Below are 16288 nucleotides of genomic sequence, written 5' to 3'. Positions count from 1 at the left end.
GTTTGAGGCACCTCGTGGATCAGTTGAATCTGAATATGAGACAACGTAGATGGCTTGACGTGGTCAATGATTATAACTGCGAGATTCTTTATCACCCAGGGAAAGAGAATGTAGTAGATGATGCTTTGAGTCGTAAGTCGGTTTGTTTTTTATGTTGGGAGATTATGTATGAGGATTTCTATCGACTTGCCGCTTCTGGATTTGATTATGGAGGCTTAGGTCGAAAGAGTTAAGAAGGAAAACTGGAAGCAAGAGAGAATTAGGGGTGAGATTGACATGGTTTCTACCAATAGCCGCAAATTGTTGTCTCAGTGCAGTCGAGTTTGGGTACCAGATCGAGCGAAGAACAATTGAAGAAAAAGGATTTGTACCAAGAACAATTGCATAAAGGATAAGGAGAAAAAAGTAGCAGAAGAAATAGGACGAAAGGGACAATTAAGGATTAAGGTCAAACGTTTATTAGGTCTTTTACTCAAACCAACGTGGCAAGCGAGCTAGAATTGTTTTATCTACATAGCAGTTACGTGACATTGGCAAACAATTGATCTGGATTGGTGTCACCGGGTGATCCCTTTTAAATTTCAAAAGGACATTTTAAATCGTAGAAATACAAGTTCATGCCTTTTAAATGCGAAAAACAGTCACAAGGGACCATTTAAACCAAATAGTCATGGTTTCGTATATCAATGTTATTTCAATGATTGATTATGTTTTTTTTTTACACTCTATTCAAATTTATATTCTATTATCTAAATCATAATTAAATTAAATGTCTTCACATACATACCGTATATTGGATATTCAAATAAAAATATATTTATTTTAAATGATCGATATAAAAGTCTAAACAAAATTTATATATTATTAGCTTAATAAAAATAAAATTATATAAATTTTTTATTCGTGATTTCCACGAAATGTAACCTAATATAAAGACTATAAAAACACATACAAACTCTATTAAAATATCAATAATGCATATTAATAATTAGTAACTTGAATATCAATCCAACCATCCTTGTATTTTATTTTGTATTATGAAAAGATATTACAAATATTTTTATAAAATTTGTATTAAATTTTATGTCATAATCTGAATAAGACACTATAAAAACATACAAACAAGATAGTACTTAGTAACTTGAATCCATTTCTTTTATTTTATATTATGGAAAGATATTACAAATATTTTTATAAAATTTGCATAAAAACTTAGATCAAAATTGTTAAAAGATGCCAAGGTATAAAGAATAAAAGATGCCCAAAAGTCAAAAGTTGAAATAAAAAGAGAGAACCGGGTGCTTTGAAGCCAACCATATGCACAAATAATTAGAAAGGGTAAAGATGGTAATTATGCAAAACTGAAGACCTATTTTTGTAATATCCCTCAGAGTCCTGTTCTGCATCGTCTTCTCCAAACCCTCGCTCTATATATACTCGCTGTATATCCGCTCCCCAAACCCTCTCCCCCGTCGCAAGGTGCTCTCTCTCTTTCGACTCTCTTTTTCCACCGATCCGAGAAGCATCTTGCAAACATGTTGGTCTACCAAGACTTGCTTACAGGTAAGCTATTTATTCCGCGTTTTTTGTTTGATTTGGGTTCTATAATTGATTGACGAAGTTCCTGTTATCAGTTGTTTTTGAAGTAACGCAGTGTTGTGATTGTAAAATTAGGGTTTTTTTGGTCTTTGATTATGCTTATTCGCTCTGTTTTTGTGTAGATCTGGTCATAATATATGTGTTGGATAAATAATTCCTTAGGTTCTTCTTTGATGTTTGGATTTGTAGTTCTATTAGATCTGAACAATGGTTTCTAGGTTCAATTTTGTGTTTGATTTTTTTATTACCTTCTTCTAAGATTTCACACCTTTGGTTATTTGCTTATGTTCATCGCCGATTTATTTACTATGCCTAAGTTTCGAATCTTAGTTATATCGCTGAAAGCGTATCTTTGTAGTTGATAGTTTTCTTTCGAAAATATCTTAAATCTTTCTGTACTGACGTATCTCTTACCAAAAAAATCCATAGCCTTTTTTCGGCTTTGCAAGTTATGTGTTCTAGCCATGTACTATAACATAGGATGATTGTCTGTATTCTACAAGTAACTTCAATATTTTCATAAGCAAAGATCTCTTGAACCATGATTATTACGTTTTTGATCTTCCACTATTCCACATCTAATCCAAAATTGCATGTCTAATTTTAGGTGATGAGCTTCTCTCGGACTCTTTTCCTTACACTGAGATCCTGAATGGGATTCTATGGGAAGTTGAAGGAAAGGTATATCGTATTCTCTTGTATCATCTTTTCTTTTCAAATTCTTTGGGATTGCAAAGCATGTTCATAATCATCAACAATATATATATATATATATATATATATATATATATATATATATATATATATATATATATATATATATATATATATATATATATATATATATATATATATATTTGCAGTGGGTGGTACAAGGAGCAGTTGATGTTAACATAGGTGCAAACCCTTCTGCTGAAGGAGGTGAAGATGATGAGGGCGTTGATGATCAAGCAGTGAAGGTTGTTGACATTGTTGACACCTTCAGACTCCAGGTAAACAAGTGTTAACTAATCCATTCCAAAAGCTTTTATTATATTCGAAGTTCATATGGAGTAATAAATATATGAAAACATTGTGTAGGAGCAACCCCCATTTGACAAGAAGCAGTTTGTTGGATATATCAAGAACTACATCAAGAAACTTACTCCCAAGCTTGATGAAGAGCAGCAACAGTTCTTCAAGAAGAACATTGAGGCAGCAACTAAGTACCTTCTTGCCAAGCTCAGCGACCTCCAGTTGTAAGTCTATTATTTTTGTTATATAAAACCCTAAATTATTAGAAAATCTTGAAAGCTAATTGTGTTTGATGAATGAATGAATTCTTTGCAGTTTTGTTGGAGAGGGTATGCATGATGATAGTACAATAGTGTTTGCTTACTACAAAGATGGTGCTGCTGACCCCACATTTTTGTACTTTGGTGTTGGATTGAAGGAGGTTAAGTGTTAAGATATCGAGAGCCAACAAAGAGTTTGATTGAGGCCCTTGCTTTTATTTTAAGTTTGTTTTAATTAAAATATGGACTCCTTCCTAGTTTTATTATTGGTTTAATGTACTTTGGTCGTCATTTTTGTACTGCAATTGGTATTTTATTAAGTTTTTATCTTTATAAAGCGTTGGGATTATGAAAGTTGATGAGATGTTGTAGATTATTTATTTATTCTCGAACGAACCTCGTCTAAATGAGGCAAATAGATTAAATGCTTAAAATTGTTTTCTTAATTCATACAATCTTTGTTTTATTAAAAAAGTGGATAGTTAATGTAAGTTTGTGACTATAGAATGTTTATAATCACGTTCTCCAAACTAATTACAGTAAAATGAAATCTGTCAAAACCTGATTCTGTTGGAAAGACTGGTTATTGGTCTGGTCCAACTAGTTGTTTTTTAAAGATTGATACGTGCAAGGATAAGGTCACTATAGCCGTATGAAGGGGATTTGCAGTAGAGTTTTGTTGGATTTTGTTGGATGGGATGACGAACGTTTAGAATTGCAAGAATTACCAAAAAAATTGAGGAAATGATGTTTGAGATGGCATGAACTTCATAAGAAAGCTAACATCAACTACAATAAGAAAGAGTAGGGACAATTATTATCTACTATAATAAATGAAGGTTTTTTTGTCACAGGTCATTTCTTTTTTATTTGGACACATGTTACTTTTTAGAATTTTTAAAATTTTCTATTTTCCACTTGTCATTTTATTGTATTTTTCAGTTTATTAAATTAAAATTTCACATTTAATATGTAATGTATTTATTAGAAAGAGTTTATATATGTGATGTATTCAATATATTAAAGCCTCATTAATTTTAATAATTCAATTTTTTTTTATTTTTCTTATAAACTAGGTGTGAAACCCGTGTATTACACGGGTTGATTTAAAAAAAATGAAATATTAAACTAAAGTGTAAACTGAAAATATTTTTTAATATACAACTTTAAAATAAGAAAGGAATTAACGTATTTAATACTTTACATATATATAATTTTAATTTTAAAAATTGAAACAAATCAAAAATTGACAAGTGGATAATATATATTTCAAAAATACTACAAAATGACAAGTGTCAAAACTCATGAGAGATTGACATGTGGCAAAAAAACTTTCATTTATTAAGGAGGATTCAAACTTTTTAAATTGTTAAATTTCATATTTAATTTTTTTTAAATAAATTTCACACCTAGTTGATAATAAAAGGTAGAGAGGGTGTCCTACAAATAAGAAGTGTGTTGATAGTGTGAGGCTTGACATGGAAAGGTTTTATCTTACCAAGATATGATGTTTGAGATGACATGAACAACATAAGAAAGCTTGTTCATTATTTACTAGGTGTGAGACCCATGTATTACATGAGTTTAATTAAAAAAATAAATATAAAATTTTAACAATTTGAAAAGTTTGAATTTATAAGAAAAATGAGAAAAATTTGAATTATTAAAATTAATGAGACTTTAATGTATTGAATACATTACATATATAAACTTTTTCTAATAAATACTTTACATATATATTACCTTACACATTAAATGTGAAATTTTAATTTAATAAAATGAAAAATACAATAAAATGACAAGTGAAAAATAAAAAATTTAAAATTTTTAGAAAAATGTCATGTGTCTAAATGAATGAGAAGAGGACATGTGGCAAAAAAACCTTAATTTATTATAGTAGATTGGTAAAAAAGAAATAAATAAGTTTATTTATTAGTTTACTATAAATGAAATAAAAGAGTTTATTCAATTAAAGACCATTTATCTAATTAAAGACTTAATTTTTGAGCTTGTTAAGTTTGTTGGCTTGTAAAAGCTCATATTGTGCTTAATTTAAAAGGAAGCCTTTGGCATAGAAAAACCCCTAATAGCCTTCCCCCTCACATGTTGGCGCCGCCCCTCTCCATCTTGCTAAGAGAAAGAGAAAATTTTGATCCCTTGGTGTGTCTACCAACAATGTCATAGGCTATGTGTGGATATATATACAGATAATATATTCGTGGCTACTTTTCTCCAACATCAAACAGCCCTTCAATTGAGATAGTAATTCTTAAAACCAATGATTTGTCCTTTGTTGGTGTGTCTAGCAACAATGTCATAGGATATACGTGGATATTTGTACAAATAATATATTCGTAGCTACTTTTCTCCAACATCAAACAGCCCTTCGGTTGAGATAGCAATTCTTAACACCTATGATTTGTTGGTTGATATATTGTAGTTTTAACTGGATTCGTTCTTGGGAATAAATGAAATCATAAAACTATTTTTCTTCTGGCATGATTTCGTAATTGGTTTGGAATCACTCAAACCCCACCACTAGGTATGCCACTCCCCATTCTCACACCCAGCCCCCATGGCCCCATCCCGGTCGGGGAATATAATTGCATCTCATCCCCATATCCGTTGGGAGAGCCGAATCCTCAACGGGGAATTAGTGAATTTTCTCCGTTACAAAATTACGTATTTCTACTCTGTCCACAGAGACAAAATGTAAGACTGGCGCCAACAGTTCATCACGGAAGAAAGGACTCACTAAGCCGGGATCACTAACTAAGACTAATCTAATATGAATTCAATAGAAAAGACTAATATAATATATAATAGAAAAGAACTGTCTTTTCTGTATACTTTCCCCGGTTCCACTGCTACCGCGGGTTTTACGCAATCGATCGTATTATTTAGATATCCCTTCAACACAACATAGGTCATCGAAAGGATCTCGGAGACCCACCAAAGCACGAAAGCCATGATCTTTCAGAAGATAGATTTCTATTCGAAGAGTGCATAACCGCATGGATAAGCTCACACTAACCAGTCAATTTAGGATCCAATTCGAGATTTTCCTTGAGAGGTATCAGGAAGGAATTGGAATGGAATAATATCGATTCAGACAGAAGAAAAGGTTCTCGATTGATTCAAACACTGTACCTATGGGATAGAGTAAGAGGAAAAAACCGAATATTTCACATAGTGCTTTTAATCAATCTGATTTATTTCGTACCCATGTGGTATACGATGTGATTAAAAGAATTAGCAATAAACGATGATATTTTGTAGATTTGTTGTTTTTTTTCTTGTATTGATGCTTTCAACTTATGCAATTGGCACATGTAAATTGTTTTATATCGATTTCGTCTTTATCAATTTTTTGTTTTTTTTTTTCATTTGTTTATAGGTTGTTCAGGAAGGTTTATTGTGATCAAGTCAAAAGTTATCAAAAATTGTGTGAGAAAAAAGTACTTAGAGATTTATTAGTTACCATTATAGAGGTTTTATTCGAATTTGCAAACCGGATAAAGCTTGTGTAAGTGGATTATGTTGCTGCTATGAATAAATTATATGATTACTTTCATGTCTAGTTCTTAGGTATGATGTCGTATTGCTTTTTGAATATAATTTATTGGCACACTGTAATTAGATTATTTTTCAAGATTTTAGGTTGTCATGTTTGGAAAAACAAAAAGTGGTTTATAAGTTATAGTTTAAAAAAAGATACTCATACTAATATTTCAACGAGCTTATTAACCTTTCTAATATTCTTCAAAACATATCATTTATTAATTATAAAAAATCTTCTAAATGTTTTTTTTTTTTTTTTTTTTTTTTTGTCATTTTATATATTTCCACGCTATTTTATTAACCAGCATATTAAAAGGTAGTTCGGTTAGTAACTAGTTTTTTAGCTAGTGTGCCAAACATAACCTTAATTACATATTTCTCCATCCCTAATAAACTCAAGGATTCCCTAAATCGGGTTTGGGTTTCAGGCTTCTCGATGGCTAAAGGGGTTGTTGTCATCCCTACCCAACACCAACTGCATTGTCAAAGTGTTGCCATGCAATTTTTTATAAGAGGTCTGAGATCATTGCAACTTGGTTAAAATTACAAGTGGTGCAATTTGCAAAAGGAGTACGAAGCAAAAAATGTGGTTCGATATTTGTGGCAAACGTAAATTCCACATTGAGATGTCACACCGATGAGTGCAGAAGAAGCCGCAATGGACCCATGGTAAGCCCATTATAACTTCGATAGAAGCAAAGTGCGGTTTCAACAACAATTTGGTTCATGAATGGATACCAAAATTCGTGATTCAAGAAACGGTGGTTGTTTGACCAACTTGACAACCAATGTTTGGCAAATCTTATAAAAGGAACACCAAGATATGAACAAATCATGATACCAATGGGCGAGATGTTATACAAATGTCTTGTTTTTCTAAGAACATCTAAACATGAATTTTAAATTTACTAAGTGGACATGTAGTTTGGTTAATGGATCCCGACCCGAGGCTGGTTAACGATTTTTGTTAATTAAAGTATAGATCCATCTTTCGAGTAGATTAAGAATACATGCTAGATTGGAATGATACATAAGGTTATTGATATTTATACTACTTAAATTAGTACTAAAATGATATTGTATTTGTAACATGTAACCATCATTTACGCATTATAACACAAGCCATTCACGCAACCAATTTGTGAAGTTTTATTACCAACCATAAGAATGATGGAAGAATACAACAGAAAATATATAAAATTTTATTCAATGATCAACCATAATCACACATGGCATAGGAGCACCTACCTTGTCCAAGGCACTCCTCAAAGCAACCACCACAATGCCGATTATCATTTCTAACATCTACACATTCCCCATCACAACAAACAAGTTCATACCCACAAACATGTCCACAAACCCCACAATGGTTGCCATCAGACTTAACATCCTTACAAAACTTCCCAAAACAACACACCGAACCTCCCCATGGATTCTTCTCAGGATTGGAACAGAAATTCGGGTCACTTCCACACCCTAAAACTAAAGCTCTTTGTCTTCCCCTAGACACAGCTCGAAAGAAGTTTGAGTGTGTTGGAATGTTTGAACCAGATACCAAGTGATCAATAGTGCATGATAACAGAAACAAGATCATCCACCAATGGGTGTTTCTAGGTTTAACATGATGATGATGATGATGATTTCTGGAAAGGTATGAACAACGCATGCAGTTGTTGAGAGAGAAGATGATGAGGTTCATTTGATGAAAGTGGGTTTATAAGATGGTGATGATTACCTAACATGTTTTAAGACAAGGGGTATGCCCAAATAAAAAAATGTAATCATGCTATGCTATGTCACTTCAATGTAAACAAGTCAATGAGAAAATGAGCATCTACTAACTAACTGCTCATTTTTCTATACATGCAGTGAGCTCAACTCTGAGATTATTAATAATAATAAAAACTTAAAAAAAACAAAATCCACAAATATAAAAACAATCCAAGTGCACCAAATGAAAAACAACAAATAAGGGTGTCTATGATAAAGATTATGGGATAATGTGTTGAGAAGTTTGAATCAAAAATATCATGACAACAGGATAAGTCAATCATTTTGGAACAACAAAAAGGGGGATAAAATCCCACCAAATTTTTTAAGGGAAAAAATATAGATTGCAGACTTCAATCATATTATTTAAAAAGCACGCAGAAAGAAGAAGGAAAGTTTTAGTGATGAGGAACTCCATCTCCATCTCCAACTCCACCTTTTGCCTTCTGTGCAGCAGCTCTTATCTGGCGTTGTTCCTCTTTGTATATCCGATTTCTTCGTTGAAACTGTCAAATTAGGGTTTCATGATTTTAGTAATCAACAAAATTTCAATTTCACCACTTTAATATATAAAAAAAAATGCACAGATCTTGTGCGGCTTTTAACTTTTATTCCATTCTTTTGGTCTTTAAGGACTTCTATCCCAAAGAATCAGAGATCATGCGATATCTTGTCTAACTCAATTAACTTTCAGTCTCATTGTATAACTTTTAGGAACTTTCTAGAGTTTTCGATACTTTATAGTTTCTTGGCATGTGGTTTAAGCTTTGAAATAGGAATAATAGTGAATGTTCTTTAGTCTTTACATTTCCTTCTGAAATTTGACACAGTAATAATGTATCTAGTGTATGTTGTAGCATTATTAAGCTGTTGAATGTTTGATGAGCTGTAACTTTTCGATGAAATTATATTAAGATCATAAGAAGATAGAAAGGAAAATTGGCTGGTCTGAACTACTAGTCTACTACATATTACAGTTTCAATTAAACATCAATGTGGTCTGGTCAAGGGATTGGATCCCAAACTATCTCAAACAGATGATCCTTATACAGATCATCAAACACCAGAACTTAGCACTACAGAATTATGCACAGACCCTAACAGGTTATGCCACAGTGATGCAACAAAGTTCAAAGATTGGTCCTGTGTTTTAACAAAGTAGAGATACATTCAACTTTAAAGGTCATGCTTGATACTACTCAGCTTCAAGAAGAATCTTGATAACTACAACAAATGGAAATAATGATGGGTTTATATTAAATTGAACTGTAAATGTAAGATATTTGCTTATTGTTTAGCCATCAGATGTACACATTAACACATCAGCATAAGCAAGCAGAATCTGGTCATATTTACTAGAGCCCGAAGAAGTCATCCATGGGACATCAAATTCACCACCAGATATTGTTTAACCGGTAAAACTCTTAAGGTTAGGCATCGGTAATGAACAAGGGCGATCAACTAGTAGCAGCAAATAGCAAGGTAGCAAATCGCAAAAAAAAAATCCCAAACCAATTACAGACATCTCGTAGCGAAACCATTAATTAGGGTTTAGGGCATCCTAAAGATAGCAGTTCATTACAGTGTCAATGGTACACCGATCTTAGTATTAGACAATTAAATGTGAAGATACAATTACAAATTTACAGATATAGTGGGGGGTCCAATTCGATTCGATTATATTCAAGTAGATCGTACCTCTTTGGAGTGGTGAAGACACTCGAGATAGTCTTCACGGAGAAGAGAGCAGTCCTTGGGTTCTCTGCAACGAGACATACACTCGCTGAAATCCATCCAGAAATCATAACACCTCCCTTTGTTCCCTGTTATCCCCCAGCCGGACGCCATTGGTTCTGAATTTGACCTTACGATTTCCTCCTGAACCTAAAGAAGGTTGATGATGATGATGGCAACTTACCACACCATACCAGTGTATTCTGATGACGGACCTACCTTTGTTTTTGGGCCATTGGGCTTGGGCCTCATACAAGACCACAATTCTACATAGTCCATTACTCCCTGAGTTCCTACTTCCTAGTAGAGATGCACATAAAAATCATTTTGGAACTAGAAATAGGTTTTGAAATTAAACAGGATGGAATCAGAGGGAAAGCAATTCGGTTTAAATCTGAACATGTGGTTTGGGACTGGTTTCACATATGGAATGCCAACAAGTCAGCCTAAGTGACTTTATAGTCTCTAAATTAGGTGAAATTCGCAAAGTTTTGGAATACAGGTCAATTGAAAAGCTCATTTTCTATGCCATGATGTAAGACGTTTAGCGGCCTCTTATATAGTAGAAAAATATCATTTCCATATATTATTTCTTCAAATTATTGTTAATACAAAATTCTGAAGGTTTTTCAAGCATGATTTTCACCCATTGTACGATGTTGGATGCCCGAAAAACATTTTTTCTAAACAATAAAAGTGGAAAAAGACAGTTTTGGCCCCTATGTAGGGGTGCAAACGAGCCGAGCCGAGCCCGAGCCTGGCCAGACTTGGCTCGGGCTTGTTTAAGTTATATGAGGCTCGAGCTCGAGCTCGGTTCGATTCGAGCTTTCTTGTACTGAGCTCGGCTCGATCTCGTAAAGAGTTATCCAAGCTCGGCTCGGGCTCGACTCGTTTGTTATCTGACGTGCCTAAATAAGCTTAAGCTCGGCTCGAGCTCGTTAAGAAGCTCATTTACTAATACCCTAAATCCGTAATTCCTGTAATATATTTTTATTTTAATATATATAAATAATAATAAATTATATTATGTAAAGGCTCGTTTAGGCTCGCGAGCCTAATCGAGCTTAATGACATAGGCTCGAGCTCGAGCTCGTTTAATAAACGAGCTTAATATTAAGCTTGAGCTCGGCTCGGGCTCGTTTAAAATCGATTTCGAGTCGAGCTTTTAACGATCCGATCCCGAGTAGCTCGCGAGTAGCTTGGCTCGTTTGCACCCCTACCCCTATGGAACATTTTTTTTTCAAGGATGAAAAAATCATTAGATTAGAATCTGAAACAAGTTCAGAAAATACAGAATAATAACAACATACTAGTAGGTTTTTTGAACCATTTTCACCTAAACCGGTCCTATAGGTTTGAGCTTTTTTCCCGTAAATGGGATTCAAACCGAACCGGTTTTGAACACTTTTTGTAGAATTTTGAAAAACCAAGTTCTCCATCTCTACTCATTGGTTGATGCAAATTTTCTGGGACGAAATCTTTATGTATTCACAAAATATATTGTAAAAAAGATCTAATATGGGTTTTTTTTACGTATGAAGATATTAGACATTAAGTGCTAATATTCTGAAAGTGTGAAATTGTATGGAGTTATAGCGTTATATTTTGGAATTGTAGTTCATTGGAATGCCAATGTTTTAGGAACCTATCCCTATTGAAGGAGTATAGGTTTTAACACACAATGGATCAACCAAACTAGTCTTTAGCATTCATGTTGTCTTCTTGATCGTCTATGCTTTTATGGACCTTTTTGCTTGTCATTACTAGGCTTGTTTAGCTTGAATGCAAAGACACTTTCGAAAGAACGTATTTGAACATTTTGCTCACACTAGCATTGTCAGATGTGTTTTTTTATAAGTTACTAGATGTGAGACCCATGTATTATACGAGTTTATTAAAAGCAAAAGTTTAATTTAAAGTTATAAAAATTACATATTTTTTAAAGTAATAGTTTTACATAAATATAAAGAATATAATAAATAAAGTAAGTAATTTAATATATAATACAGGAGATTTGAAAGATTATAGAAGATTTGTTATGAAATTAAATAGAATGACCTACCTTACATATATAAATCTTACTAAAATGTGGATTTTAAATTTATGAAAATAAAAAATATAAAAAAATGACAAGTAAAAGAAAAATTCAAAAACTCTTAGAAAATTATATGTGTCAAATTCAATGACAACATGACATTTCATAAAATTATTTTCATTTATTATGAAGAATTTATAGATACAAGGTTGTTTGGATAAGCCATTCTTGAAAATGGGCAAAAAAAAAATAGCGACAATAAGAAAATGGCACGAAAAAATAAGGAGAATAATTTGCAAAAAGGTAGGACTTATAGAGACCTCTTTTTTTTTTTTTTTTTTTTTTTTTTATACATTACATAAAAAAAACCCATATATAGCTTATTGGGTCAAGTCTTGTCCTTACAAAATTTAGAGCTTATAAAAACTCACACGACAACAAATAAATGATTTTGAACAAGTCAACCAGTTAGATTGACATGATACATTAAAAAAAATTAAAAAAAAAAAAGGTATTAAGGTGGTGCTCTTTAAACCCATTTAGTGTTTCAATTTACAAAATCTACACCCTAAAATGATACTCACACAAAAGTTGGCACTAGATAAATGAGTTTGTTTAAGAGATTTTGACACGTTAAGGAAAAAAACTAGTAATGTTAGGTTTAACCCTTTCAAATTGTTTAATGTCTTAAACTAATACGAACCCTACATGACACTACATATTTACCGAGTCTAATTATATCTTCCCTTTTTTAAAAAGTCTAATTATATTTAATGAGTAATCGGAAACGACACTTAAATAATCTTCATTAATAGAAGTCAAACATATCATAACGACTTGTTCATGTGCATTAGTCAGTTGACGACTCACTACTTACTATGAGGATTGACTTGTTGAACAAGATAGTTTCACAGTTATGTTTTCTATAATGTCTCAAACTCTTGGTGAGCTATTTGTAGGAAAGCACCATGAGTTATTGACATGGTCGGTCCTGAAAAATGAAATATTCTTAAAGGCCCAGGACGAACAAGAAAAAAAAGAGCCCTTATCTTTATTATAATTTTGTATTTTTAAATAAAAATATATAATGAAAAAAATTGGGCTCTGTGTAGCTGCCTATTTTGCCCCCCCTCTGAGCCCCCATGGTTATTGAGTTGGGATAAAGATCGACATGTTGTTATGTGAGCATTTTAAACTAGGAGGCAATTATTGATATGACCCGCGATATGACACGAACCACAGATGGATATAGACAAATTTAGGGTTGAGTTTTTATGATTCGAGAAACCATTTATTTTATTAGATTAAAAAAATAAAAAAAATATATATATTTATAAAAAATAAATATGTTATATTTAGACTTCTTTCCTTTGACCCACATACACGATTATGACCCACAAACTTGACGTCGACTCATAGACCGTATCTGAACCACAAACCCGTATAATTAAACGGGTTACACGAATCGTCTTCGGGTTTGACCTATCAGGGTTGAGCACGACGATATTAATATTTATACTTTGTTCCAAAAAAACCAAAAATGAAAACCCCCTTCAAAATCTACCCAACTTCCCATTCATATATCAAACATCTCTTTTTGTAGGGCAAGTTCTTGTATCAAAACCCTTATGTAAAACCCTTTACATTGCAAGCTTTGAAAATTCTTGGTCTAAGCAACTTCTTTTCTTATCTCATAACTGTCTCCCATTTAAGGGATTCTGAGCCATTCCTCTGAGAAGACTAGCGATTCCTATCAAAGTCCTCCACAATTATGGATTCCAATTCCCCGAGTCTTGAGTGCCGAATGTACGAAGCTCGATTCCCTGACGTCGACACGACGATGATGATTCAAGTCAAAAGCATTGGCGAAATGTGCGCCTACGTTTCACTTCTCGAGTACAACAATATTGAGGGCATGATTATTTTATCCGAGTTGTCAAGACGTCGTATTCTCAGTATAACAGTTTGATTAAAGTGGGGCGCACCGAGCCTGTTATGGTGCTTCACTTAGACGAAGATAAAAGGTATGTTAATCTTAGCAAAAAAAGGGTTTGCGAAGAGGACATTCAAATTTGTGAAGACAGGTATAATAAGAGCAAGCTCGTTCACTCTATTATGCGCCATGTTGCTTAAACTATGGAGCTTGATCTTGAGGTTAGTATGGTTTAGTTTGCATTGTTGAATTTGATTGCTAGATTCTGTTTGCCTTTCATCTAATTGTGCATTTAACTACGTCGGCGAAACAAGCCCTAAATATTGATACTTGCAGTCTGTCTGATTACAGGATCTATATATTCATGTTCGTTGGCCTTTGAATCGGAAGTATAGACATGCTTTTGAGGTGAGGATTTTAAGTTTTAACACTCATTGTCAAGCATTATGGACAGGGGCGGATCTTTTCAAGGGCTAGGGGGAGTTGTGCCCCCCCCCCTGATTTTTTTAGCATAAATAGTCCCCATGCTTTAATTTTATACATATTTAGTCCAAAAATATAAAATTTTGACTATGACCCTCCCCTGTTTAACAATTTTTATACAAATTATATTTTTGGCCCACCAAATGAAATATTGAAGCTCCGCCACTGATTATGGATATAAATACCTCATTCGTATACTATTTTTCTTGCAAGCATTTAAATTAGTCGTTAATGATCTTGACACCATTCTTGATTCACTCACTCGTGAAGTTAAAGAAACCAGCTATGATGGAAAAGAGGTGATAAGAGTTGTTCATGCTTTGCAAGAGGAAATTAAAGATGTATTAGTGAAGAACATTAGAAGGAAGATGACTCCACAGCCATTAAAGATCCGGGCAAATGTTGAAATGAAATGTTTTCAATTTGATGGTGTTCTTCACATTAAGGTTCTTCAAAGACTTGCCCTTTAACATTTTTTTTTTCTTGAGCCTAGTTGACATTGACATTTTACATCACTCATTTGTTCCCATCGTTATGACATTATGTTATATTTTTCTATCACTCATTCACTCATAGAAGTTAACCTTTTATTTCTAAGATATCTCTAATGCTACTCCCATCAACAACTCAAATTTATATTAGTAAACTAGTTTCCCTGTTTCCATTTATATAGCCCAACTAAACCAAATTACTTAATTTAATATATTTTAATAATTTTATTAATTAATATTACATATGTTTTTTTAATAAATTAAAGTTTATTGGAAAAAAAAATGAAAGGTGACCCAGGCTTGGTGGGGTTTTGCTTGGAAGATTTTTTATTTCTTTTTCAAATGGATTGGGCGTGAGGATTGTCGATCGGGGTATAACCTATGTAGGTTCCAAGATCATCCCCTTCCCTCCCACATGATTATGTCTAGTTTCCCTTTCGCTCCTTGTCTTCATAAAAAAGTAACATACTTCGCATTTTATTATCTTGTAAGAGTTGTTGCTCACAAACGTCTCACCTAATCCCTCCCACACTCCTATTTTGCCAATAGTTCTATCCCATCATGCTCTGGTCTATATGACATAGAATTTTTGAGAGGTTTTAATTTTAGATTTTATTTTAAATAAAAAATTTCTAATCCAAAAGCTACTAAAAATAACTTCTTGGAGCTTTTAACTTTTGATTTTATCAAAAATTACACCTTAAAAAGCTAATTATTTCTTTTCAAATACTTTTACACAAATAAAATCTACGACTTGCAAAAAGTTTATAAACATTTTTAAATATTTGTTACGATATTTAAAAAGTTTAAGTATGCGTTAAGACACATAAAATCAACAATGTCATATAACTATTATTAATAAGACAAAATAAAAATCAAGACCAAGTTATATGTGCTTAAGAAATGATTTGTACATTATAATATTCGAAAATTCTTAGCATTTTGTAAAAAGAAATAAAGCTTTTCTTAAAGCACTATAACTTTTCGTATAACTTAAGTTGCATCCTTTGAAGGTAAAGTTGTAGCAAAAACCAAGAAAACTGAAGAGTTTATATATATATATATATATATATATATATATATATATATATATATATATATATATATATATATATATATAGGGATATATCCAGTAAAATCCCAATATTTTCATCGATTTGACAAGAAAGTCCTAAACTTTATTTTTTTGACAGTAAAGTCCAAATTACCGGCAGTTTTTGACACTTTTACCCTTTTTTCCCGGTTAGCCGGTAATTAGGACTTTTTTGTCAACAAAATAAAGTTTAGGACTTTCTTGTCAAATCGTCAATTAGGACTTTACTGTCAAAAAAAATAAAGTTTAGGACTTTTTTGTCAAATCGTTGAAAATATTGGGACTTTAGTGTATATATAATTTTTTTGGTTAAAA

At 32.5% G+C, this 16288-nt stretch overlaps 2 protein-coding genes and 1 pseudogene across 2 annotated transcripts; 2 read left to right on the top strand and 1 right to left on the bottom strand.

Annotated features, from left to right (window-relative positions):
- The first annotated feature begins 1359 nt into the window (after positions 1-1359).
- Positions 1360-3227, top strand: LOC145091881 (translationally-controlled tumor protein homolog). Its single transcript, XM_079029701.1, has 5 exons — positions 1360-1563; positions 2207-2280; positions 2463-2591; positions 2680-2837; positions 2929-3227. The coding sequence occupies exons 1-5, from the start codon at positions 1536-1538 to the stop codon at positions 3044-3046; spliced, it is 507 nt and encodes a 168-aa protein (XP_078885827.1). The 5' UTR covers positions 1360-1535; the 3' UTR covers positions 3047-3227.
- Positions 3228-8389: 5162 nt separating this feature from the next.
- LOC145091879 (NADH-ubiquinone oxidoreductase-like protein) lies at positions 8390-10120 on the bottom strand. The gene is made up of 2 exons (XM_079029700.1): positions 9903-10120; positions 8390-8710 (listed from the first exon to the last, which is right to left on the bottom strand). The coding sequence occupies exons 1-2, from the start codon at positions 10050-10052 to the stop codon at positions 8603-8605; spliced, it is 258 nt and encodes an 85-aa protein (XP_078885826.1). The 5' UTR covers positions 10053-10120; the 3' UTR covers positions 8390-8602.
- Positions 10121-13744: 3624 nt separating this feature from the next.
- On the top strand, positions 13745-14859 carry LOC145095135 (eukaryotic translation initiation factor 2 subunit alpha homolog pseudogene; annotated as a pseudogene).
- Positions 14860-16288: the final 1429 nt, after the last annotated feature.

Source organism: Lactuca serriola, chromosome 3, assembly GCF_051521515.1.
Source record: "Lactuca serriola cultivar US96UC23 chromosome 3, Lser_US96UC23_V15, whole genome shotgun sequence".
Classification (NCBI taxonomy): Eukaryota; Viridiplantae; Streptophyta; class Magnoliopsida; order Asterales; family Asteraceae; genus Lactuca; species Lactuca serriola.
The sequence above is the reverse complement of the archived record's forward strand: the minus strand, read 5'-3'. Positions and strand labels throughout refer to the sequence as shown.